Consider the following 27,081-nt stretch of genomic DNA (forward strand, 5'->3'; position numbering starts at 1 on the left):
TGTGTGCATTTTTGTAAATTGTACAGTAAAAAAAAAACCAAAAAAAAAAAAGAAAAAAATTTCCTCTTTATGTAGAGAATTAGTCCAATTGTCATTCCAGGTCCCACCGTTTCTACCGAATGCTCCAGTTGTTCACTACTAAGTGCCTAACCTTTGAAATCTTTCACAGTGACGATGCAACCTCTTGCTTGGAGGCATCAGAGCATGGGCGAGTGTGGGGAGGGCAGAGAGGGCGGGGGCCGAGTGGCCGGAGCCTCGGAGGGGCCCTGGGGTCAGCACGCCCTGGACACTGCGCTCCAGGCCGGGAGCTTCCAGTGGGGAAGGCAAACGTGCTTTGGGGTTGGTTTGGGTTTTGTTGGCCTTTTATTTTTTAATTTTTTTTTTTTTAGAATATATAAATATATATATATATATAGATATACTTTTATGGGTGGGAGGGGAGCGATTGCAGCAAACAAAGCCGGCCTTGTCTCATTGCCCAGTGAAGGAAATGCAGGTGGGAAAGGGCAGCAGCTGCAGGGATGCTCCTGCAGGAGAAGCAGCATCTCCCACAGGCTGGCTGAGAGAGCTCTGGCCGTGCATCATTGGTGTGGAGGGCAGCTGGAGTGAGTTGTTTTTATTGCCTGATAAGAGAAGGTTAAAAAAACAAATGATGATGATGATAATAATAATAATAATAATAATCCAAACCTCTAACTCTGATTCTCAGGGATGAGATTTCTGCGTTCTTGCAACGATTCTTGTGTTGGCTGGTTTCTTTCTTTTGTGCCCGTGTGGATTCCTGCACTGTGAGCCTGGGAAAGGGGCAAACGCGCTGTGCTGGCGGGGAGGGAGGCTGGGGGCAAAGCCTCGTGCCCGGGGCTCTGCTGAGCCCTCGTGGGGCTGGATCGGCGCACAGGGCAGCCAGAGGACATGGAGAGGTTCAAAGGTAAAAGGAGGAAGGGTGGGAGGTGCCAAGCACATCCCTAAAGACACCGCTAGGAAAGAGGACAGGGTCGGAGAGGTGAATTTTTTCAGGGCATCTACCAAGCCCCAGACCTGTGGAACTTCTCCAGGCGCAGCGGTCGCGTGGGATGGGTGGAAATCTCGCTGGCCCTGGTGATCTGTTCTGTCCCTGGGGTGTTTGGAGGGGATCAGATGCCACCAAAACGCTCAGGAGGTCTCCTGTGCTCTCAGCGAAGTCTTTCAGCCTCAGGCAGGAGCAGTCTGCTCTAGGGTGGTTCTTCACATCTCCTGTAGCTCTTCCCTTGAGGAAACTCAACCCGGTTTTGTTCCCTCCAGTGTTTTGTTTTAATTTCGTTCTGTTCAGTAGCAATCTCTGGCCGATCTCATCCCTGGATTCTTCTAAAGGATAACTCCTGTCTGTATCTCTGTCTCTGTATTCGTGTGCACTCGGAATAAAGGCAGTGTGGTAGCCAGAGGTCACGGCTGGCATTCCTGGCATTCCCAAACGGAGGGCTATGCAACCAGATGACACGTCCGGACACACACCCACCCCAGCACCACTCAAAGACCTTCATCCATCTGTAGCTTTATCTGCTGGATTTTCCTGTTTCAGGCTTCAGCATGATTGTGACCAAATGTTTTCTACATTTTCCTGAAATGAAGGCACAAACCACTTTATTTGAAATTTTCCAACGTTCCTATTTTACTGCAGGAAGTCGAGGGGAAGGGACACCACCATCTCTCTGCCCGTGCATGCAAACACCGTCCCCACACTGGAAAGCAACAGAGATGTCCTTCTGTACGGAATAATTCTGTCTTTTCCCCCCTTTTCCTCTCCCATTTTCCATCCCCCAACCCCCCAGCCCTGCACTAACACAGCCTTGGGTCACCCCAATTCTTAGGCAGAACACGAAGAAGAATCTCAAGTTGTCCAAATCCTCCACCCACCTCGTAGGGGTCGATGACAGTGACAGACAAGCCTGACCACAATTATCCATAACCCCTTCCTGACGTTTTTTTACAGCCTCTCTGCTGTCTCTCCATCTTTCCAAGAATCCTCATAGTGAGTTGCCAAACTTGAATTGCACCAATCAGTTTTCTGCATCCAGAACCAGTCTCGTAGTGGCTGTACTTTGAATAAGTAATGTTTGCATGTAATATATATACATATATACATATCTATAAAAAGTATGTGCATGGAAAATGTTTATCTTCGTACTTTTTTGATACAATGTATTCATCAGTTGTTAATTTTTAATTATATTTGATATAAATTCGGGGGGTTTGTTGCAAAACTTTATATTTAAAAAAACCGTGTGAAAAACGATCAAAGTTCCAACCATGCAACACAAAGCGGAACTTTACCCAAAAAAAAGAAAAAAAGGTGGGGGGGAGGAGAAAAAAAACCATTGAGAAAAACAAAAGGTTCTGTGATTGCCTAGTTTGCTGCCTGAGTAATATTTATCAGCCAAACTTTGAATTCTGCAGTTGTTTCTACAATTCCATTTTGTATGAAGCAAAGTCCTTGAATTAAAATAAAAACTTAGCAAAAAAAAAAAAACCAACCAACCTGAGCAATTCCCAGACGGTGTGTGCGGTGTGCCTGCTGAGCGGGAGACGCCGGAGCGCCGGCTCCGAGGGCCTGCCCACCTCCAGGAGCGACAGTCCGGGAGAAACTCCATCCCAAACTGGGATCTTGCGAGGAATTGGCTGCGTCTGTGGGGTTGTGGTTTGGTTTTTCCATAGAGGCTTCACAGATACTTGGTTTGAGTAGGGAGCTGTTTGGAAGTTTGTGGTGTGGATCCAGCACGGAGATGGTAGTTCCTGGAGTCCGAGAGGCAGCAAAACTGTAAAGTTGAGGGTTAAAAGCTGCCAGCAGCGCTTGATTCCTTCCAGGTTTTTGCCAGAGGGATGTTTCTCCTGTAAAACACTGGCACAGGTTGCCCAGAGAAGCTGTGGATGCCCCATCCTTGGAAACGTTCAAGGTCAGGTTGGATGTGGCTCTGAACAAGCTGAAGATGCCCCTGCTCATCCCAGAAGGGTTGGACTCAAGGACCTTTAAAGGGCCTAACCCTAAATCCAACCCAGAGTATTTTATGTGCTGGGCACGTGGCTCCCTTTGGCTCTAACCCTGATTCAACCCTGACCCCGCTCCCAGCAGGTATTCCAGCCTCCCTCAGGCTGATTTCCCTGGAAATCAGCAGTGAGGGGTTGGATTGGTGTCAGGCGTCTGTCACGTGTCCAGGCCCTGCTGTAGCACCTGTAGAAAGCAGAATTAATCCTAACAATACTCGTGGAATTAATTGGAAGTTGGTACTTCCAAGACTTGCACTGAGCAGAAAAACCCAAGGGCTGTCAGGACAGAAGGAAAGCACTTCTCATTTCTTTGGGTAGCTGGAGAATCCCCCCCATTCCTTTCCAGGGGCAGAAATCCACCGTGTTCCTCCTTCATCGGGGTCTGCTGGTGCCACACAACACCAAAGACTCTCCAGAAATTCTTGGAGGCTGCAGAGCACTTTCCAGGGCACAAGGCCTTGACTCTTTTTATCTCTTGTTGCATCTTTTCTGTGATGAGACCACCCAAGATCCCACCCGGGATTTGGTGTGGAAGGAAAGGAAAAGGTCCTCAACTCCCTGATCTCCAGGTCAGGCTGGAGCTTGGGAAGGAGATGCTTTGCTTGAGGTCCCACAGTGCATGATCAGCAAGGTTTGGGGCAGGAGAGCTTTCCTTGGCTTGCAGTGGGGTCTGTGTGGGGTTTGGGGCTCTTGGGGCTGGATGACACGGAAGAGAAGGATTTTTTTAAAGTTCTTGAGATATCCCAAACATGAAATGGAGATTTCTGAGCAGTGTAAAAGGGTTTGAAAAACAGTGCAGGATTTGGGAATCGGTGTGGGTCCATGTCCACCCCGACCTCTGAGGGGACCCCGCAGGATTTGCTCCACCACAACCACCTGGGGAGCTGGAATCTGCCTGGGGGAGCAGCTGAGCAACCTCTCCCCTTCACACCTGGATCACAGAGACCTCCAAACCCACTTTACAACCCCACACGTGTTTTAAAATCCTCAAAGCCTTTCAGTGACTTTCTGCCCTTCTAAAGTATTTTTTTCCCCTTTCTTTCTCCTTATTCCATTTGTATTCTTTGGGTCCAAGGCAGCAACGAACCCGTCAGCTTCTCCAGGGCTGAGGGAGCTGGGGCAGGCAGGATCCCTGATCCCACATCCGAGATGCTGGAGCTGGAACCTTTGGGTTTGAGTTCAGCTGAATCCCAAAAACGGCTTTATTTCTGTTCCTCATCCCACTCCTGGTGGAACTTTTTGCTGCCAGGGGTTTGCACAAGTTCTCCTCCCCTCAGGGGCACATCTTGCTAGCAGAGACCGCAGGATTTCCATTCCCTTTATTCCCTGTGGATAAAACCTGGATCAGCTTTTCCAAGGGCAGCACCCCACGCTCGGTCGTGCCGTTAGGGGGAAGCATTTTCAGGCTTTTTCTACTTTCTAGGGAAACAGAATAAAAGGAAAAAAAAAGAAAAAAAGCTGATTCAAAAGGCTGGAGAGTCATTCCCTGGAATGTTTGTCTTAGGATGCAGCAAACTCAGGGTGAGAGGCTGAGCACAGCTGAGTTCAAGGTGCTCAGGTAATTCAGCTTTTTTTATTCCCTGGAGCACGAAAAGCTGGGAGTATCCGGCTGATTCCTCATTCCAGCCACGTTTCAGGCAGCACCCACAGACTCCCACAGCCCTCCAAGGTGACGGATTACTCATCCCAGTGCATTTCATCCCTCTTTATCCATCCTAAGCAGATCTCCTGATATTTCCCAGGCTGTGAAAACACCGTTTTCAGAAAGTGCCTGATCGTGACAACAAAACCTCAGCTCAACGCTGTCGCTCAGCACATTCCAAAATATTTTGCAGAAGAGGCGAATTTTGCATCTTTATGTGATTTAAAAAAACCTAAATTGAGGCCCTTGGATGAGACTAAATTTTCCAGGGTCACCCAGCAAGGGAGGACAAGGTTAAGGTCACCCTGCTTATTCCTTCGTGTTTGAAGTCACTGGCGTGTGCAGGAGTTTTTTTTAACATCCACAGGTTTTAGTAGGATCCCAGTGAGGGGTCACTGGGAATTTGGCATCTCCCTAGGAGGGAATTTAAAGGGAAGAGCAGTAAGAGAAGTGCTGGAAGGTTGGGGACTGAGGGATGGCAGCAGTTGATGCACTGGGGGCTCTGATAAAGCTGCGCAGATATTTTGGCTGGTGAAGTCTTGGGGTGGGTGAGAAGGGAGATGTGAGGAAACCAACCGTGAGAGAAGGGATGGAAACTCCAGGCTGGAGCCCCAAGGAGGAAGGCTGGGCCAAGCTGGTGGAGCAGAGCTGTTAATTGAAAGCAAACAGTATCAATAACCAGAGTTTATTCATTTCAGCCTCACCTCCACTTTCTGTCATTGCTCTGAAACAGAACAGCCCAGCCCTGGCTTTGTCTGTGTCTGGTTTTATTATGTCTCTGCTTCTGGCAGTGGTTTTTCTGCCCAGCGCGGCACAAACAGAGGAGGAGGAGGCGTGGTCCTTGTCCAGCTACTCCTGCACAAAAGTCTGACACACCCACGGGGGTGTAAACCCGAATTTTCTCACCGAGGGCTGAGGAGGGGCGTGGATGTGGTTGTGTCGCTGGATCCAGCAAAGGAGAGGGCACTTAAAGAGAGGATGCTGAGCTGAGAGACAGGACTGGGGCACAGGAATCCTGGGAATTTGACAAGGGGGTTTTCCTCCTCGTGGATTGGAGGGTGTTTGACACACCTGGTTCTGAGGGTGATCCACCTAAACCAGACCCGGTGGGATGGGCAAGGAGCAGAGGGCAGAGTCCCACGGGTCCCACAGCAGGAATGGGCTGCAGGACATGCCAAGGGATGGGACACGTGCTGACGGTCACATCCACGGAATCAGTGGGATTCCAAAAGGAAAGGCAAACCCGTGCCACGTGTTCTTGACAAATAAATCCTCTACATGGCAAAGCAAAGGCTCCTGGACTGTCTCTGACCTTCATTTCCTTGCCAAGCCAAGTCGGCGTGGCCGGGGAAGCGCCTGGAGAGGGGCAGAGAGGGGTGGGCACCGCACATTTTGCGCCGAGCTTGGCTCATGCCTCACGCAGCAATCGGGATTTCGGGTGAGGAGCTTCCAGAATCCTCTTTTCCCAATGCCACGGTGTGGCATTCACGTGAGCACAATGGCAGCTGGGTGTCACACTGAGCACCTGCTGCTCCCTGGCAGGGATGCCCAGCTGGAGTTTGTCTCGCTGTCTCTTGCTGAAGGTTCCCAAGTTTTTTTGTGTCTCCGCGTGATTGCTGCAGGGAAAATGCTATCATGGATTGGGAATGAGCCTGCCTCCCCCACGGGCCTGAGCCAAAATCTCCACAGGTCACGTGTGGGCACCCAGGGCTTTGTCACACACGTGGGGCACAGTGTGGCTCCAGCTGTGGGGGCTGTGCCACTGGTGGCACTGGAGAGCTGAGCGTGTGGGGTCTGCTGTGGGGCAGCACTCCGGTCTGGGGGGGGACTGGGGGAACCCACTTTTGGGGTGAGTCTCCCACTGTGGTGGTGGCATGGCTGGGGAGGACTCGGCCTGGGTCAGATTTACCCCCTGTAATCCCAGTAAGGGGGGTGGACTGGCCCAGATCCCAAGGAAAGAGGGGGTTGTATCCAGCCCAGCTCTCACTGGAGAACTGGGGTCCCTCGCTCACCCCAAAATGCCAGGTCAGGAGGCTGCTCTGTCCTTCCCACTGCAGGAGCAGGGCCGGGTACCCCCGGGGGGAGCTGGGCACAGCTGGGGGGGGCGAAACACCCCGAGAAACTCTTGCCGCGAGTATTTTGGGATGGGGAGGTGCGGAATGTCTCCTTTACCTATGGAGGGCAAGCCAGCACGGCGGGGGGGTGTCAGCAACCCCTGCTACAGCCGTGGGGGTGTGTCCGGGGTGTGTCTGTCTGTCCGTCTGTCACCCCCGGAGCCCTGCGGGGGGGGGGAAGGGCGACCCCCAACCCCCAAACTCTTCATCCCCGGGGGGCGCTGGCAGCCCGGCTGATTTTGGGGAGGGGCCGACGTGGGACATTCGCCCCGGTGCTCCCCCGTCCCCGCGCGGTGCGGGGCAGGGCGGGGGCCGGGGGCGGAGGCGGGGGCGGGGGCCGGGGCCGTGCCTGTCCCGGCGGCGGGGCCGGGCGGGGATGCGGCGGGGCCGGGATGCGGCGGGGCCGGGGCCGGGCACGATGCGCGGCGGGGCGCGGGCGCTGGCGCTGCTCTGCGCCCTGTCCCTGTGCCCGGCGGCGCTGGCGGCCCCCGAGCCGGGCTCCGGGCTGGACACAGGTAGGACCGGCGGCCGCGGATCCCGAGGGGATCCCGGGGGGGCTCAGCGGAGCTGGCGGGCGGTGGGGACATCCTGGGCAAGGATGCGGGCGGTCCCCAGTGGGATGCGCTGGGAGCCCGGCACGGCGGAGCGGCGAGCGGGGAAAGGGGAGGGGGGCTCGGCCGGGACCCCCGGGGTTCTGCGGGGATGCGGCGGCGGTTCCCGGCGATGGGGGTGCAGGGGAACCCCCCAGGTGCCCCGGCGTCCCGGCCACGGGGCAGCCAAAAATGTTACGGGGGGAAAAAGCGTCGACCACGGCGAGGGGCGGCTCCCGTGAGCTGCTGGGGGCGGGCAGGGACGGAGCCTCTCGCGGTGTCCCTGTGGCACAGGGGTGCCTGGAGCGGGGGGTGGGGGTGCGGCACAGAGCAGCGAGGCTTCTTGGGTGTCTCATACCATAGAATCATGGAATCCTGAACTGGTTTGGGTTGGAAGGGACCTCAAATCCCATCCAGTGCCACCTCTGCCATGGGCAGGGACACCTCCCACTGTCCCAGGCTGCTCCAAGCCCCAATGTCCAGCCTGGCCTTGGGCACTGCCAGGGATCCAGGGGCAGCCACAGCTGCTCTGGGCACCCTGTGCCAGGGCCTGCCCACCCTCACCTTTGACTGAGCATCACCCAGCTGCGAGGCTTTGCCCTTCGGTCACTGCTGCCCAGGCTGGGGAGGGTCCTGAACTCAGGAAGGTTTTCAGGTTTTGTTGTGGATCCAGCTGGTGCATGGAGCAAAATCCTCCAAATGTGGGCTTTTCCTGGGCTTTGGCCTAAACCGAGACACTTCCTTGGGGCTGAGGCTGTGTTCCCCAGCCAGGCCCTACTGATGGAGCAGTTCTGCTCCAGGCAAGGCCTGCGTGGTGGCACAGCTCCAGGAAACACCCTCGAGGAGCAGGATGGGGAGCGAGGGGCTGCTGAGCCTGGCTGGACTTCCTGACCTTGGAGCTGGGCTTGGCTTCAGGAGCTGGAGCAGTGACCCGTGGCACTGCTGTGCCTGGCTGGGTGCCCCGGTCCCGAGGCAGGTGGGGAATAATTGAAGTGTGGAGTGAGTGCCAGAGGAGAGCAGCTCATGACTGGAGCTGGGACTTGGTGTTCAGAGCTGGTGAGACCTTGTGGAGGTTCCGTGTGCCCTCTGCTCCAGCAGTGGCAGAGAAGAGGGCACAGCACGTGGCAGCTGTGACACCTTCGGCCTGGAAGGAAACTGGGATCCATTTCTTAGCCGGATCCATTAGGAAATACGGATCCCTGTCTTCTTTCCTCCTCCAGCTCAGTCAGGACGTGGGGATTTGTGTTCCTGGTTCTGTGGGGTGCGCAGGGAGCTGTTGCTGTTCCTGGTGTCCCGTCCCCCGTGACCACGGCTCCCACTGCAGCCCACCCATGTCCTTTAGCACTGAATCAAATCCATCCCATGAGCTCTAATCCAAATGTCAGCTGGAGTACCAGGCTGGCCTGGGAATGGTGGAGAGGCTGATTTTTAGGGGAGCAATTATTGAACTTCGATGTTTTGTGGTTTCATAGAAACATGGAAGGGTTTGGGTTGCATGGGACCTCAAAGCCCATCCAGTGCCACCCCTGCCATGGGCAGGGACACCTCCCACTGTCCCAGGCTGCTCCAAGCCCCAATGTCCAGCCTGGCCTTGGTCACTGCCAGGGATCCAGGGGCAGCCCCAGCTGCTCTGGGCACCCTGTGCCAGGGCCTGCCCACCCTCCCAGGGAACAATTCCTGCCCAATATCCTATCCATCCCTGCCCTCTGGCACTGGGAAGCCATTCCCTGTGTCCTGTCCCTCCATGCCTTGTGCCCAGTCCCTCTGCAGCTCTCCTGGAGCCCCTTTAGGCTCTGCAAGGGGCTCTGAGCTCTCCCTGGAGCCTTCTCCTCTCCAGGTGAGCACCCCCAGCTCTCCCAGCCCGGCTCCAGCCCTGGAGCAGCTCTGGGGCCTCCTCTGGTTCTTTTTATACCGGGAGCTGCAACAATTCCTAAGAATTCCCCCTGCAGTGCTGTGGGTCTGGGATGGGGGGTGGCACTGGCAGGAATTTTTGGATTTGGGATGAGCCCCAGCTGCCCCTTCCTGTCCACAGTGCCCAGTGGGCACAACCTGGGGGTGTCCAGGGCTTTTCTGAGCTCATCCCAACATTCCGAGGATGCTCTGGTTAGGAAGGAGGAGAAAGTGGGAAGCTCCTTGGTTCTGTGGGAGCCCAGTGGCTCCGGAGCTCCTGGGAGCCGCTTTTTCCTCATGAAATGCAATAAATAATAATTGCAATAAATAACAATTGCAACCCCACTCTGTGAAGCACAAAACTGCCCCAAATCAACCCAGAAAATCCTGTCTGGGAATGAGATCCAGAAAGGAAAGCGCACTAACAATTTGCCTTTAATTAAAGCTGGAGTCATCCAATTAAAATCTGCTTAATTAAGGGATGCATCCGAAAGCGCACGGCTTGGCTCCTGCAGATGGCATTTCTTGCTTGAGGGTTTGGGGGAAAATAGGAATTGCAGGAAATTATCCTGCTGGAGGTCTGGGACTCTGAAATGTCGGATCCAGCGTTGTGCAAGGTCCTCAAATCTGCGATCTTTTGGGAATGTGCACACGGACTTGGGAAATGGAACATCAAACCTGATGGAAATATGGAAAATTAGGTATAAATTGAGATGTATCAGCGCTGTCTGTGTACAGTTGCAGGTGTTTTATACAGATTTAATTATAAAAATATATCTATTTATTTTATAGCACGTCTGTGTCCTGGCCTGATGCTGACAATCTTAACAAGTTCCAAATCCAACTTCTTAAAAATCCAGAAATCCCAGGTTTGGACTCTTGGCGTCATTTCCATTTGACCCTCCATTCTAGGGAGGATCATGATGTCCTTAATTAGACAATTATATGGAATTACCAATAGTTTTCCCCTTGACAAGACCCTAAATTGTGCATTTAAAGTGGAATAAACATGGGGGTCACTGCCTGTGCCCCCACCAGAGAGCAGCTGGGAGCCTTCCCCTGAGGCTTTTTCCTCTTTGAGGGCAGAGCATGCAAAACCAAACCCTGAGGGCTCTGAGGAGTTCTGGGAACCCCAAAAAGAGCCCACCAGGACATTTTTGCAATCCAGCTTTTATCCCTGAGGTTTTTCATGGGCTCCTCTTTGTGCTCCAGATGGAGGAGGGAAAAACCTGCCTGGGTTTGTGCTTCAGGCCCATTTGGAGGACACCTTTATCTGAAATTTGGGCTTGCTGAGCATCATTTTTCAGCTGGTTTCTGCTGGATGAAAGAGCCTTTTCCCTAAAATCCTCCGGTGCTTTTATCTGGGAATAGGGAGGAGGTGAATTTCTGCATTCCCTCAGACAAACACCTTCCCTTGATCCGTTGGGATTATTTGGTTGTACCCCCCTTGCACTGACCTCAATGCACCCAGGTGCCTTTGGGAATTCCAGCCTGGAAAGGGCCCCAATTTCCTTGGAAAGTCTGGAGGAGAAGGTGCTGAGCCAGGACTTGGCCCTGCCTTCGGGATGTGGCACATGGGGGACGTTTTCCTGCTGTCCCTCCTAAATTCTGCTGTCACTGCCTCCCTGCTGAGGTGACAGGAGACACAACACTTACGGAAAAGCCCTAAGGAATGGGATATTGGGGTGCAGGGACACTGAGGGGTGGTGCTGGGATCATTCCAGATCCAGCTGCTGGGATTTTCTCTGTGCTGTTTAACTTTGCCTGGCTGGAGCTGTTTGGATTGAAAGGTCTCTCTCTGTTTTAAGTCTCTCTCATGCTGGATTATTTGAAAACTCCCAGCCCAAGCTTCCCAGCTGTTCCCAAGATCCCTGTCTTCAGGATGTGTTGGTATTGCTGGAAGTTGGAGTGCAGAGCTGATGTTTGGCTGCATCCCCACGAGATCCCTCCAGATCAGACCAAGTTAAAAACCTTACACTTTTCCACAAGCCTCATTTCCTAAAGCCTCTTTCCCTCCGGATCCAGGCCTTGCTCTGAGCTGGCTCTGGCACTCACAGTCCATGTCCCCTGTGCCACCACAGAGCATAGATGGATTCCAGAGCTGCTTTCACCTCTAGTTTTTGTACCTTAGTCGGTGCAAATCATCCCAAATCATTCCATTTAAGCTCTGGGGTGCTGGGGAAGGGTTTCGAGTGCCGTTCCTTAGGGGAAGATTTTCCAGAGAAGTGTCATGGATCATCCTGCGGGTTTGGGATCAGATCAGCTCACCAGGGGCTGAGCTGGGGGATACAAACCTCCCTCCCATGGGACAATGGACAGTCTGGACTGAGTGTCACACCTTGTCCAGACACTGCCAGGACCTCCAGCCACTGGTGTCAAGCCCAGACCTAAGCCAGGCTTTAGGTGGAAGATTCTGGAGGCAGACACAGAGTTTGGTGTGAGAAGCAGCTCGGAGGGGCTGCCCACACCTCCTTCCTCTGGGCAGGCTCCCAAAAAGCTCCTAATTTCTTGCAGGAGGAGCCGCCATCTGCTCCTGGTTGAGGTCCCGGCCGTGGGGGTGACGTAGCGTCGGTCCCTCCCTGGCTGAGGCAGCTGGAGCTCTGTGTGCATGTTCAGGGTGTGCTAAATATATATATTTCTGTATTTATATACCCATGACATGGCTCTCACGGCCAGCGTGGGGCTGGCACTGCCTGTGTGGGCCAGCAATTCTGGCTGTGCTGCCCTGGCAGGAGCTGGGAATGGTTTTACAACTCAACTCCCATCCCCTGGACGCTGCAGGTTGTGGGATCAGCCGCTCCTCAGGGGGTTTGGGTGTCTGGGGCTTGTCTGGGAGGGAAATCTGGGGGATGTCAATGGGTTCTTGGGTGCTGGGCTGGGTCCTTGTGACCCTGTTGGGTGCAGGTTCAGGGCTCAGCTCTGCAGGGAGTGAGGAAGAATCACAGAATCAATCACAGAATCAATCACAGAACCATAGAATCAGAGAGTCAGCCGAGCTGGAAGGAACCCACCAGGATCCCTCCTCCACGGGAAGCTCTGGAATCTGGAAAGGGCTGTGCTGGTGCTGCAGCTCTTTCCAGGCAGGTGGGGAAAGGAGCTCTCCCTGCTCCTCTCTCTTGGCCCTGGCAGAGTGTTGGGGGACAGATTTGAGCACAAAAACCTCATTTCCTTCTCCTAAAAAGAGGCTGCTCACCCAACCCACCACCCCATTGCAGGATTAGAAGGGTTTTTGGTGCTTTGCCCCGTTTTTAGGCTGCCAAGGCTGGCTGTGTCCCCTTCCTTCCCATGCCATCCCAGGCTCTGTGGGATGCAGCAGCTCGGGGGGACCCGGGGCTCTGCTTTGCCGGGGGCACCTGGGGACACTGGCAGAGGGAAGCGCTTCCTGATTGCGGGCTGGTGGCGCAGGGATTCCGTGTCCCCGCTGTTCCCTCATTGTGCAGCGGCTTCCATCAAGCCGCGAGGAGCAGCCGCCTGGAAAGCTTCGCTCTCCTGGGGTCAGCAATTAAGGGGAAGAAAACCTCTCCGCGATTTCCGCACCCTCCTCCCGTGCCTTTGCCACTCCGGGAGCTCAAGAGAGCAACAAAGTGACAAAAATCAGCTTCTGTTCGGCGCACCTCGGCCCTGACAGGGCGTTCCTGTGCCACAATGACGGTAATTAGTGCAGCGCTAATTGCCGGCGCTGCCGGCAGTGTCATTCCCGCAGGGTTGAAGGCCACCTCAGGTCACACCGCGCTGATCCCGGGGCTGCTGGGGACAAGGGGGGCCCGGCACGTGGCTGGTGGGGGACATGGAGGGACATGGCAGGACAGAGGGACATGGAGGGATGGAGGGACACGGCAGGACAGAAGGATGTGTTGGGACAGAGGGACACAGTGGGATGGAGGGACATGGCAGGACAGAGGGACATGGAGGGATGGAGGGACACGGCAAGACAGAAGGATGTGTTGGGACAGAGGGACACAGTGGGACTGAGGGACATGGCAGGACAGAGGGACATGGAGGGATGGAGGGACATGGAGGGACACAGCAGGACAGAAGGATGTGTTGGGACAGAGGGACACAGTGGGACTGAGGGACATGGCAGGACAGAGGGACATGGAGGGATGGAAGGACATGGAAGGACATGGAAGGCCTCCCTGGTTTCTCCCTCTGCACGGCCCTGGGTAACTGTGGTGCCTCTCTGCCGCTGGTTCCCACCTCTCCAGCAGGGAATGGTGCGAGACAGACGCCTCCCCTCCTTCTGCAGGAGCTCCGGGCTGGGATCTGAGCTGGGAAACCGCAGCCAGGCAGGGATTTGGTTCCATTAGCTCCTCTCCTTTTCCTTTTTTAACCTGCCAGACGTGTTTGGGAGCGGGGCTGTGATCCTGCCGGCGTGCTCTGTCTGGCACTGCGGCATTCCAGCTCTGCCACCCTGGCTGTGCCAGGTTTGTGCCACTGCAGCTCCAGCAGAGACCTGCAGGAACAGATGGATTTCCTTGGAGCAGATGCCAGCGGCTGGGGAAGCTGCCGTGGTGCAGGGCATGGGCAGGGCACGTAACTCACCCCTGAAATGCCCCTAAATCCAGAGGGAGTAGAAGAAATCCCAGGCATGGAGAGCAGAGGGGTGAGGAGGATTAACTGGGATTTTCTCCATGTGCTCAGCACCCCATGGGACTCAGAGCTGAGCGGTTTTGGGGCATGAGAGAGCTGGGGGTGCTCACCTGGAGAGGAGAAGGCTCCAGGGAGAGCTCAGAGCCCCTTGCAGGGCCTAAAGGGGCTCCAGGAGAGCTGCAGAGGGACTGGGGACAAGGGATGGAGGGACAGGACACAGGGAATGGCTTCCCAGTGCCAGAGGGCAGGGCTGGATGGGATATTGGGCAGGAATTGTTCCCTGGGAGGGTGGGCAGGCCCTGGCACAGGGTGCCCAGAGCAGCTGGGGCTGCCCCTGGATCCCTGGCAGTGCCCAAGGCCAGGCTGGACATTGGGGCTTGGAGCAGCCTGGGACAGTGGGAGGTGTCCCTGCCCATGGCAGGGGTGGCACTGGATGGGCTTTAAATTCCCTTCCAACCCAAACCATTCCATCATTCCCTGATTTCTCTTCCTCTTTAAACAATTAAATCTGTTTATACTGAAGGTTAGGATCACATGACACAGGTAATTCCTGCAAAAGAGATACATTTTATTTATCATTTCCTCTGCTTCCCTGCTGCTGCACCTTCGTTTCTGAGGCACATTTTCCACGGCAGCTCCCGCTGGGAGTGGGAAATACCAGATTAAAGGGGCAGGTTAAACGAGCTGCCATCCAAGGGAGGCATCAGCACCCAGGAGGGGAACCTTTGGTTTGACAGAGCTGTGTTATTAATCCTCGTTTGAAGTCCTGGAATGGATCAATGAAACAGCTGGGCCTTGCCTGTGGAAATGTGGGCTCTGTTCTGGCAGGGCTGAGGGAGATGTTCTGTAATGAGAGCTATTAAAAGGTCCTTAGAGATGCAGAGGAGTTTTGAAGTCAGATCTCAGTTTCTGGCAGCGACTTTTGTGTGAGCAGATTTTTAATCAGCTCATGTGCTTTTGCTTTTGCTTTTTCTTTTTCTTTTCTTCTTTTTCTTCTTCTTCTCTTTCTTCTCCTCCTTCTTCTTCTCCTTCTTCTCCTTCTTCTCCTTCTTCTTTTCCTTCTTCTTCTTTTCCTTCTTTAATTTTTTTTTCATTCCTGGGGCTTTGTGAATGTTTCAGTTTTGAGGATGGCAAATGGAAGGTGGGATTCATGTCAGGAGACAGGACATGGTGTCCATCGTGCCATGTGGTCCCCCTTGGCCTGGCTGGTGACATTTTGAGGGGTGTGGAGTTCAAGCAAGCTGCAAAGCAAAGGGACAAAGAGCAAACCAGAGGGTTCACACTCTGTGTGTAGAGTTTGGGGGACCTAAAGAGCTTAAAATTCCCCCAGAGGCTGCTGGGCACTGCCCAGGCTCCCCAGGGAATGGGCACGGCCCCGAGGCTGCCAGAGCTCCAGGAGCCAGGGATGCCCAGGGTGGAGTTGTTGGGGTGTCTGGGCAGGGCCAGGGCTGGACTGGATGATCCTGGTGGGTCCCTCCAGCTTGGGATATTCCATGATTCCATGCAGGTCATCCTGCTCCCACTGGGCAGGTCCTGGCAGATCACAGACCATGCAGAGGCCTGTGACGGTTCCCTCTTTTTCAGGGAAAACCTTGAAGCTGCTGAAAAGGCTTTGAGTAAAGCAGAGCTCAGGCTCCTGCCCGGGGCATGCAGAGCTCTGAATCCACATTAATTCATTCTCTAATGCCTCACTTGTGGTTTTCCTCTCCAGATGAGGAGACTTTAGGGAATCCTACAAACCCTCCACCTTCTGCAGTAAAAGTGCTGCTCATTTTCTCCCCCAGCTCTGCTGGTTTTAATTGTGACTCTCACGTCAGCTCTCACAACCCACATGTTCCATGTATTTATCATTTCATTTGCTCCTGGCCTACCCCAGGGCTGGGCTGTGGTGGAGTTTCAGCTGCTGGCAAGGCTTTAAATCCAGATGAGATGTTTTTCCTGAAGGGAAAGATGTTTTCCCAAATTCAGCCACAACTGTTGGGCTTAAAATAGGAATTAAGCTGGAGATCTTCTTTGGCCTGTTCTCTGTAGGACACCAGGTCACAGAATCATGGAATTACGGAATGGTTTGGGTTGGAAGGGACCTCAAATCCCATCTCATTCCACCCCCTACCATGTGCAGGGGCACCTCCCACTACCCCAGGCTGCTCCAAGCCCATCCAGCCTGGCCTGGGACACTTGCAGGGATGGAGCAGCCACAGCTTCTCTGGGCCAGATCACTGTGGGTTTTTTTCCTGCATGAATAGGAGCAGATCCCACACTCGGTGACCATTCCGTCATCATTTTTGAGTGCTGCTTGAGGAAGAAGTGACCCAAAATTCAGCTAAAGCAGTAAAGGTGCTGTGCCTCGCTGCTCATCCCAGGCACAGCCGTAGGAGGCAGTGCTTCGATGTCCTGTTTGTAGTTCTTGTGGTTTAATGATTTAGATTTTATATTTTTCTGTCTTAAATGTACCAGGGGTCATGGCTCTTGGTGGGCAGGGTGTGACAGTGCTCCAGCAGCACTAACTGGTGTTACTGGTGTAGTTCCTGCCGCTCTCTGGAAGAGCTGGGCTGCTAAAAAATCCAGTTTCATGGCTGTTGGGATATTGCAAGTGTTTTTGTGCAGGGGCAGGAGGGGTGGGAGGTGTTTTAGAGACATTTTCAGGGTATAATTCACCTTGGAAGAGACTTCTGGAGATGCTGCAGCTGCTCTGGGCAGCTCCATCCTGATCCAGGGACCTGGATTTTGTTTCCCTGTGGGGGCAGGAGTGGCAATTCCAAAGCTGTTCCTTTGTGTCTGGGCTCTTGCTGCTGAGATTTGCAGTCTGGCTTTGTTTTACTTGGTCTGGAGCCTTGGGGAGAAGGGCCTGGGGTTACGTCAGAGGCTGCAGCTTCCTCCTGTCGAGGGCAAGGAGCCAACTGATCCTGGAATGGGCAAGGGGAGACAGGGCTGACACATTCCAGGAGGTCCCAGGGCATGGAGGGAACTCCAGACTTGGTCAAATTTGTGGGAATTGCAGCTCCCAGAGCAGCATTTCACCCTCACAGAGAAGGGACAGAGCAGAGGGGACACAGAGAGCTGGAGGCTGAGTCCAAACTGGGGATTTGCAGCTCTCCAAGGAATTCCAGGGATGCAGGAAGGAGCATCCCAAACGTGTGGGGCTGCTCCGCCTCCTCCTTTCAGCCCCATCCCTTGCAGCTTCCTGCCTCTCCGGAGCCAGACATGTGCAAACGTGACCGGGAATCCACCCGGGATGGCTTTTCCTCCCCCAGGCTGGTATTTCCTCCCGGCTGCCTCTCCCCCTGCACGGCCCCTTCTCCACGAACCCAGTCAGGCATCGCTGGCGACCCTGACCCCTGGAGCCCCCCTCCCCTGCTGCGGAACGGGGAGCATCTGGCAGGCACGTGCTGCCCAGGGCTGTGGCAGCCTCCCGGCCTCTGGGGTCTCTCCAGGCTCCCTTTTGGGATGTGTTCCCTCTGCAGCCTCGGTGTGCCGATGGGGACGCCTCTCGAAGGGGTGGCCGCAGCATCCCTGCTCCTTTCATTGCTCGGGAAAAGGTTCCTCCCGTGGAAGGGTTTGGGGGCTCTGCTGGATGTTTGAGGGTCACAGGGCGAGGAGTGATCTGGGATGGCTCCAGCTTGATCCCCTTTTGGCTGCTGTGTACTCCTGGCTTCCAGGAGTGCTTTTTAGGGCACATTTTGAAGAGGAAACCTTCTCATTCTGGTTAATCCCTTCCTGATGCCTGCAGCAGCTGGGATGTCCTGTGGGCTGAGTTTCAGACCAGCACAAGGACACCCAGATGTCTCATTCCCATCTTCTGACAGTGCAGGCAGGGGAAAAGAGGTTCCTCCTTTTCCATGGGTGTTGGGGATGAGGACCAAGAGGTTCCTGAGAGGTTCCTGAGAGGTTCCTGAGATGTTTCCCATGGCCAAGGGGTGGGGGTGACACAGTGACAGGGCAGGGAGAGGTTGGACTGTGACCTCAGGAATTCCTGTGAGCTGGGAAGGGTCTCCCTGGGGCTGCTGCTCACCCAGAAGCTCTCTGGAGGTGTCTCTGTGGAGGAAGCTGATGAGTTTCTCTCCAGGATGGGTCACTGCAGGTGTGAATTCCCCTTCTGGCATCTGTGGGGCCAACGTGAGTGTGGTGCTGCTGCCAGGGAGAAGATTTGGGGTTGGACAGGAGCGAGCAGGGACTGGGACGGGCACTGGCCAGACCAACCTGATTGTAGAATTATGAGGAGATGGAAACTTTCATCAGGGCTGGGGTGTGGTGGATGGACACTGGCATCCTCCTGAGTGTGGAGAGGGGCTGGATGGTTTTCCAGATGGGATCATAAATGGAATGGCGTAAATAATAAAATAAAAATAATAAAAAAACCCGAAACTAAATTATATTAATAAATTAATAATAATAATAATAATAATAATAATAATAATAATAATAATAATAATAATAAATAAAAACGAATGGGATCCTGGCTTTAAAAAAAAAAGTCTTAAAAGAATAAATAAAAATTGCCTCAGAACTTTTGCGTTCAATTTTTGTGCTTGAGCCACGAGCAGTCAGGTTTTCCGTGGTTTTTTCTCTGGTTGTGAGGCTCAGGAAGTTTAATTAAAGAGAGGTTTAGGGCTGTTAATGAGCCCAGCAGCTGGAGCATTAAATCTTCGCATCAGCAAGTGGGGAGTGCCACCGAAAGCAGATCTGCAGAGCAGCAGCTCCAGGGCCCTGTGCCCTCTCTGAGGGGCTCCATGGTTTTTATCCTGGCCTAGGCTGGGATTTCCAGTCCAGAGGATCCTGTCCATGTTGGAGAACATTAAATCTCCTCCCCAGCACTTCTGATCCTCACCACAAAGGTGTCTGTGCAGCCCAGGACAGCTCTGCAGTGTGAGCAGCTGCACAGGGAGTGGGCATGGCTGGGAATTCACCCTGGGATGACTTCCTGATCCTAATTAAAATTGCTCGTGTGTTGTTAGTTTGAATTTGCTGTATTTATTTTCCCTCCTCAGAAACAGTTTGCAGAAGCAGGTTGTGAACACGGCTCTGCTGCAGCTTGGTAGGGATTGGAGCAGTGTTGATCCAAGGAAGCCTTTTTCAGGGAATCCTGGAATGGTTTGGGTTGGAAGGGACCTTAAAGCTCATCCAGTGCCACCTCTGCCATGGGCAGGGACACCTCCCACTGTCCCAGGTTGCTCCCAGCCCCAATGTCCAGCCTGGCCTTGGGCACTGCCAGGGATCCAGGGGCAGCCCCAGCTGCTCTGGGCACCCTGTGCCAGGGCCTGCCCACCCTCCCAGGGATGAATTCCTTCCCAATATCCCATCCAGCCCTGCCCTCTGGCAGTGGGAAGCCATTCCCTGTGTCCTGTCCCTTCATCCCTTGTCCCCAGTCCCTCTGCAGCTCTCCTGGAGCCCCTTTAGGCTCTGGAAGGGGCTCTGAGCTCTCCCTGGAGCCTTCTCCTCTCCAGGTGAGCACCTCCAGCTCTCCCAGCCTGGCTCCAGCCCTGGAGCAGCTCCGAGGCCTCTTCTGGACTCTCTCCAGCAGCTCCAGCTCCTTCCTGTGCTGGGGACCCCACAGGGGGACCCCTGTACCAGATGGGCTCTCATGAGAGGGGTACAATCACCTCCCTTGCTGCTCTGCTCACTCTGGCGGTGATTTTTTATTTCTTCACCCTCCCATCCCTCCTCTCTGAAGGCGGTGGGCCGCGTGGAGCTGCTCGCTGCGCTCCAAGGAGCTGCTCACAATCCCAATTGACATTTGCTCCCCATTTGTGACTCTTTAATGGCCCCGGGCTCCCTCCCAGCTGTGGCTGTGGCTCGGGGAGTGGGGACAGACCTGCTGTGGCCTGGGGAGGAGCCCTGGGGGCACAGTGGGGCACAGTGGGGCACACACAGAGCTCCCCGAGCACGGGAAGAATTCCTGCACCCCAACCTGGCTGTGGGGAGCCCCTTTCCCCGGGCTCGGCCTCCCGCAGGCCCTCAGCACCCAGCGAGATGTGAGAACACGAACGCTGCTCCTTTTCACAGCCTTTTTCCCAGCTTTAATCTCCCCGAATGTGTTTTTGTTTCATTTTTATATTCCTTCCAGGCTTTTGCTGGAATTCCCACAGGCCGGAGCGGGCCGGGGATGCTGATTGGAAACAGGATAGGGCTGGAAGTAGCCGAGATAAATGGGCTGATAAAGCAGCCAGAGCCCGGCTGATGGGCAGGGCCAGCGTGGGACTGTCCTCACCCCCCTTCTCCCTGCTCCACAAGGGCTTGAGGCAGCCAGGAATGACCACCCTTGGGAATTGCTGCTCCTCAAGGAAGAACAGCGGAGCTGGGAAGGGGCTGGAGCCCCAGGAGTGGCTGAGGGAGCTGGGAAAGGGGCTCAGCCTGGAGCAAAGGAGGCTCAGGGGGGACCTTGTGGCTCTGCACAAGTCCCTGACAGGAGGGGGCAGCCGGGGGGGGGGTCGGGCTCTGCTCGCAGGGAACAGGGACAGGAGAGAGGGAACGGCCTCAGGCTGGGCCAGGGGAGGCTCAGGGTGGACACCAGCAGGAATTTCTCCACAGAAAGTGTTGTTAAACATTGGAATGGGCTGCCCAGGGAGGTGCCCTCATCCCTGGCGGGTTTTAAAAGCCTGAATGTGGATGTGGCACTCCGGGCCATGGCTCAGTGGTGGCCTCAGTGCTGTGGGAACAACTGGACTCGGTGACTTTAGGGGGCTTTTTTTTTTTTAGGGGGAATTACCTTGGCATGAAGATGAATGTTACTCTGCCTGGATAAATGAGTGGATTTTTCTCAGCTCACACCTAAAAGTGGGCTAGGCCTGGGGGAGAGTAGATGGATTTTTTTGAAGCCTCAACATCAACAGTTGTCATCTCAAAGACATCCCAGAGCTGCTGGGAGGCAGGAACCAGGAGATGACTGATGGCTGATGTCGTGTTTAAAGCCATGCCCTGAATTCCTTGTCTTTGGAGCTCCTTCTGCAGTGAGGCAGAGCAAAGCCTCACCTGGAACTCCTCAGGATCCTCCATACCCCAGCTGGGGTTTGTCCTCCTCATGATCCACGGTTTGCTGCCAAACATCATCACGTGGGGCTCCCTGGTCCTGGAAATCCCATTTCCTTCCTGTGGTTTTTCCTAGAAAAGAAATTTCTCCTCGCTCTTTCTTGATAGGACAAGAGCAAACAGCCTCAGGTTGCAGCAGGGCAGGTTTAGTTTGGATATGAGGAAAAATTCCTTCATGGGAAGGGTTTTCAAGCCCAGGCTGCCCAGGGCAGTGGTGGAGTCGCAGCCCTGGAGGGATTTAAAAGCTGTGTGGATGTGGCACTTGGGGACACGGCTTAGCGGTGGCCTTGGCAGTGCTGATGGTTAGACTCAGGCAGGTGGGGGAGGCTCTTAAAATGCAGGAATCAAATATTTTAGGGAGAAGAGGGGTTTGAGCCTGGCTGTCCCACATCCTGCAGCAGTGTCCTGGTCTCTGGCTGGGGCAGGGAGGGAACAGCCGCACAGAATTGCACATATTTGTGATTTAACCTTTTTTTTTAGATTTTACAGTGAATTAATACAATTCAATCTTTAGGGCCCAGCTGATCCCTTGGAGTATTTCTCTTGCTGCAGGTTTGATGGGAATGGCACAGCAGTTCAAGCCAACTCCACTTTTCACATCGCTTTTCTTGGTTTGCTTCACGTCCAAACCAGGGAAAAAAAGAAGCAAAGCCATTCCTTCACGTGGTCCTGCTGCTCCCAGAGCACTGGAGTGTGCTGGAGAGGCTGGAACGCTGCTCCAGCCCAGCAGGAGAGCTGCTGCAGCAATCTCCAGGACATTGAATCTGATGACTGCAAAACAAGCTCAGCCCGGTGGGTTTGGAAGAGCCCTGCGAGAGCTGCTCACTGCTGGCTGGATAAATCCTGCAGGACTTGCTGGAGTTAGACAGGAAAATGATGTTTTCTGCCCTCAGGAAATGCAGGTGTGGGAGCAGGAGCAGCCAGCCCGTGGTGTCTGCAGCACTCCAGACTCTCAGGGAGCTTTGGAGAGGGATTGGTTCCTTTTTTAGGGATATTTTTGGGAGAGCCCAGAGGATCACAGCTGTGCAGCAGCAGGGGCTTGTCCATGTCCAAGAGCTCCCAGGTGAGATGTGCAGAGGGATTTTGGGGATTTGTATCCAGTGGGATCCCAGTTCTTCCACCCTCTCCTTCCTTGGGGCCATGCTCGCTGCAGTCACTGTTGTCACCTGCTCTGCTGTTCGTGCCTGCACCTCACATCTGTCCTGGGGACATCTGGGCTTCCCTGGCATGTTCCTGGCAGGAAAAGTGGTGGAGCCCAAGGTTAAGGAACAGGGGCTGCCTTTCCAAGCTGTGGATTCTGCACATTGACACCGCTCTCCCTGGGACAGGGCTTTGCTGGGAGGGGGCCTGGAGGTGTCACCTCCACTCCAGCTCCTCCAGGAGGTGACAGATGTGCCATTGTCGATGCTCCCAGCAGATTGCCCTGACCCAGATCCATCACCTTTTCCCTCCTGACCAGAGACAGCACCCAGGGAGCAGCTGGAGCTGGGCCAGGGCAGGCTCAGGCTGAGAGCAGGGAAAGGTTCTTCCCCCAGAGGCTGCTGGGCACTGCCCAGGCTCCCCAGGGAATGGGCACGGCCCCGAGGCTGCCAGAGCTCCAGGAGCGTTTGGACAGCGCTGCCAGGGTGCCCATCCAAGGATGGGCAGCTCAGCAGCTCACAAAGCCCAGCCCCTTTGGGGCATCACTCCCAGGATCCACGGAAAACCCCCCATACCCACAATTTTTCATGGCTCTCTTCCTTCCTGGCACTGAGATGCAAAGCCAGGTGGCCAGGATTGCTCCTCACCAGCTGGGAATGTTTGAATGTCTTGGAAAGGGAAACTCTGAAACCTTCCACCTGAAGGAGGATTTCTCCCACCATGATACTGGATACAGAATACGGCTTAAAAAATAATTCCTGGCACTTTGGGGGGACAAGGTGATGAATTGTTTTGGTTTAGGAAATCCTTCTTTTCCAGTCAGGATGGTTAACTCATGGATTTAGCTTTTCTTCTTCTTTTTCAGCATTCCCCAGCAGTGGTAGAATGCATTAAACCCAGAGAGATCCCAGGGTGAGTTGTAGGTGATGTCCTGGTGTGTCCATTCCCATTCTTGTGGGAATTCCAGGGCTCCTCTTCATTGCTCCGGGGTTTTTTGTTCTGGAGGTGGCTTGAAAATGAAGTGCAGCAAAATCTTGCCTGCAGAGGTTGTCAGATGTGAGAGAATCCAGAGGATTCTGAGGCATTGGAACAGAAGGAATAGAGGGGTACAGAGGAATTCTCTGCTTGGGGATGTTCCTCAGGTCGGCTGCTTCCAGAAAAAGGAACAGGGGATTGAGGGAGAGTGGGCTCAGGAGTCTGGAGCTCAGTGGGCTTGGTGGAGGCTGAAGCAGGGCTGGTGAAACTGCCTCTGATCAGGTGAAAAATTCCCATCGGGAAGTGGCAGTGAAACTCAAGCCCGTTAAAACTCTTGGGTTTCCTGGGGTTTGTGAAAATAAGTTTTAAAAAGTGGTTTACTGGGGGAGGGAGGAAATGTCCTCTCATCTCAGGGGGTTAAAAATAACACTGATTTTTCCCTTTCAAACAGTTTCAGTTAATTCAAGTGAACTTGCACTGAGTTAAAGGAGACAAGAAAGAGGCAGCTCATCCACAGAGGTGAAACCTTTCATTTCTGGGCTGACTCAAACTGACTCATTTTCCTTTTTTTTTTTTTTTCATTTTTCTTTTTCTTTTTTTCTTTTTTTTATTAAAATATTGGGAAAGTTTTCTGTTTGACACTGATTTATTTCCAGCAATTCCCTTTAACCCTGAGAGCTTCCTCACATCCCAAATCCATCCTTTTCTCAGTCTGGGCTGTTCAGGGAAGTGATGAATCACCAAGAAATGTTTTCCCCCCGCTCAAAGGCAGAGGGAGGAATGAAGAGCAGATTTTATGGGGTTGGTTTTTTTGCGAGGCAGAGACATCCCTGCTGCTCAAACAAGACTTGTCAGCTCTGTCTGGGGCTCTCCCAAAATCCACACAATTCCCTGTGTGCAGGCAGCAGGATGGAGGAGCCTGTCTGACCTGGGCCCTTCTCAGCTTCTCGTGATGGATAATCCAGGCTCAAAACTTGGAGTTTTAAGTGGAAAAAAGAGATTTTCCTCTGGGTTCTACTGTGTAAAAAAGTCTGGGAAATTCTCGAGGTTAGTGAAGAAATGGAGAGAAAGGAAAATTGGTTTGAGCTGGGAAATCCTTATTGGCAGGTGGGTGGGATGCTCCGATGCAGCCTTGGAAGCTGAAAACACAGGAATGGGTTTTGGATAGGAAGTTTTTCTGGGGGAGAAAGAGGATTTTGAACCCTGGAGAGGAAGAATAGAGATAGAGATGTCCACATCCAGCAAGGGGCTGTTGCAGAAAGGTTGGCCCATGCCCACGAGCTGAGCGTGCCCTCCCTGGGATCTCCTCCATGCTGGAAGCTTCTCCAGCCCCATCCATGCTCATCCTCATCCAAGCTTCCAATTATGGAGCCTCCTCAGCCCAGGATGTGGCCCAGGGAGCTCCAGAGGGTTCAGCCCCTCCTGGGGCTTGGCAAAGTGGTGCCTCCAGCACCGTTTGTGGGGTTTGGCAGCTTCTCTGCACTTGAATAAAATCCTGGTTTGTGTTTATTCGCCCGGAGCCTCCTGAGCTCTGGTTCCAGCACCGTGGGCTCGACCCAAGCTGGTGAAAGGAGTTTACGAGAAGAAATCTTTTGGTTGGGGCTCTCACTGACTCCCACACCCAGGGAAGCAGCAGCTCCTGGCTTGGAGCAGCTTGTCAGGAAATCTGAAGGCTCCCAGGCACCCAAAGATAATTTGGGTGTAAAAATAAATACCAGAGGTGGGAGGTGAGGAGCTCTGTCAGAGGAGCTCGGAGGAGCTTTTGGGAGTGGAGTCAGGGTTGAAACCGCAACAATTCCATCGTTTGTGCAGAAAGCTGGCAGCCGCCGGTGTGGAGTGAATCACACGTGCACATGTTTTGCCTGCGGTGAAAATCTGAGCGCTTTTTGGCCGTGAAATGGCAGCTTGTGAGGCTGGGAAACACTTATTTCTAATTTTTAAATTTTTTTATTCCTGAGGGTTTTGTGGAAGGGAGAAGGAGGGGAAGGTCAGGGCTGGTGCTCCTGCCCTGCTCTGCCCCAGGCTCTGTTGGGATGAGGCTCTGCTGCTTCCTCCTCTCACTCCTGCTCTGTTCCTGCGGGGAAAATGATCCCCAGCAGCCAAGTGCAACCTCCAGACACTGATCCAGATGCAGAATTTTAACACCAGGTCAGAAACTGAGCGCTGACCCTCGGAACAGCAGCTCCTGGAGCAAAGGAAGCAGAACTGGGTCCCTGCGAGGTGCTGGGGGCTTTGCTTTCCTGCAGGGATTTTGGAGATTTATATCCTCTGAGGTCCCAGGTTCTTCCATTCTCTCCTTCCTTGGAGCCACGCTCGCTGCGAAGTCACTGTTGTCACTTGCTCTGGTGTTTGTGCAAAATTGTCAAAACCTTCCCTCTAATGAAGTTCCCTGGCGCTAATTTGGGATGAGAATTGGTCACACCCAAGTGACAGGAGCTGGGGGAGGTGCTTGTAGTGGAAAAGCTCAGCTCAGGCAGGTCCAGCTCCCCCAGGAGCCAAATGCAACCTCCAGACACTGACTCAGACCCAGAATTTTAATACCAAGTTGCCTGGTGCTGATTTTGGGTGAGAATTGCTCACACCCGAGTGACAGGAGCTGGGGAAGTCACTAGTGGGTGCTAAGCTCAGCTCAGGCAGGTCCAGCTCCCCCCCGGGCTCCCAGGAGCAGCGTCTGTCTGTCCCCTGTCCCTCAGCACAGGGCCTTGTTCCTCCTCAGTGTCCCCAAAGTGGAGATTGCAGCATGAAGTGGCTGCATTTGAGCTAAAATCAACCCTGCACTGCCCTGTGGCCGCCCTTTAAAGGGACAATTGTCCTGGCTGGAGGGTGGCAGGGTGACAGACGAGTGTCCCTGAGTTGGGACGGGTTCAGACAGAGCTGCAGTAGGGACATCCTGCAATAAACCCCGCACTCCTGAGAGGCAGCAGGAGCTGCCTTTCCCTGCCAGCAGTTGGGACCTGGTGTTTCCCACAAGCTGCCACGGGGTCCCATCACTGCTGGGCAGGCGGCAGACGGTGCCTGGGAGCCCAGACACGGCTGGGCACTGGCTCTGTGCCCGCTGGCACAGCACAGCAGCACGTCCCTGGCAGCCTCACACCCAGCCCTGTGTCCCCTGCGTGTCCCCCGCCTTTTGGCCTCAGGCTCTTTTCCCCAGTGCCAGCTCAGGGGAGAGCAGTGCTGGGTGCCCCCAGCTTTGTCACTTTGCCCTCCGCTTTTGGGACCACCGATTCCCCCCCAGCGATGTTTTCCAGGTTTTCTCTGCAGGCTGGCAGGAAAGCTGAATTTAAATGTGAAAGCAGCTGCCATCCTGCCCCCCCTCCCCCCGAGGGGTTTCTGGATCTCCCACCACCAACTCTGGGGTCCTGCTCACCGCAGGGTTTGTTGTTAAATCCCCTCAGTTCGCTCCCCTGACCTCTTATCTCCCTGAAACCTGTGAGTTTGTCTGAGTCCAAACAGCCCTGAGTGGGAATTTGGCAGCTCTGTGCTGGGTACAGGGTGTGTGATGGGGCTGGGGGCACGAGGCCAAGGGCACAGGAAATTCCAGGTGGGATTTCTGCCCGTTCTCCTGCCGGGATGTGATAACTCGGGGTTTCCTCAGCCAGAGGACCTGAGCCAGACCTTTGCAGGGCATTCTCTGATTTCTGCCTGGCTGAAGTCACTGGCTCTTATCAAGCCTGGAAAATGGAGCTGTCTGACTCCCCCGTCTGCCCTCGGGCAATTTGTCCCCTGGGCTGCTGCAGGGAGTTGATAAAACGTGTTTGTCATGAATACACTGAGAGAGGGGGCTGGGACCGCCCGGCTGGAGCGGAGCAGGCGGAGTTCTGAGCGCAGGGAAGGGGGAGGCTCTGGGAAGAGGCATTTGGGATGTCTCTGGCTCATCTGGGGTTGCCCTGAGCCTCTCTGGCTCAGCTGAGGGCTCCTGCCAGGCAGGTCTGCTGGAGGAGGGGATCAACCAGGTCAGGGAAAACACTGATTTTGTGGCTGCCATGAATGAAACAGCAGCCAGTTTAGAACCCCGGGATCCCTGAGGTTGGAAAAGACTTCCAAGATCATCGAGTCCAAGCTGTGCCCGGTCCCCACCTTGTCCCCAGCCCAA

General features: G+C 54.2%; 1 protein-coding gene across 1 annotated transcript in view; it reads left to right on the forward strand.

The window, feature by feature from the left end:
* The first annotated feature begins 7,195 nt into the window (after positions 1-7,195).
* Positions 7,196-27,081, forward strand: part of LOC138119879 (collagen alpha-2(I) chain-like) — a 76,577-nt gene continuing 56,691 nt past the window's right edge. Inside the window, exon 1 of the mRNA XM_069032159.1 lies at positions 7,196-7,292. Coding sequence (XP_068888260.1) covers positions 7,196-7,292 — 97 coding nt within the window. The remainder of the gene's footprint in view (positions 7,293-27,081) is intronic.

The sequence above is a fragment of the Aphelocoma coerulescens genome, chromosome 17, assembly GCF_041296385.1.
Source record: "Aphelocoma coerulescens isolate FSJ_1873_10779 chromosome 17, UR_Acoe_1.0, whole genome shotgun sequence".
NCBI classification, from domain to species: domain Eukaryota; kingdom Metazoa; phylum Chordata; class Aves; order Passeriformes; family Corvidae; genus Aphelocoma; species Aphelocoma coerulescens.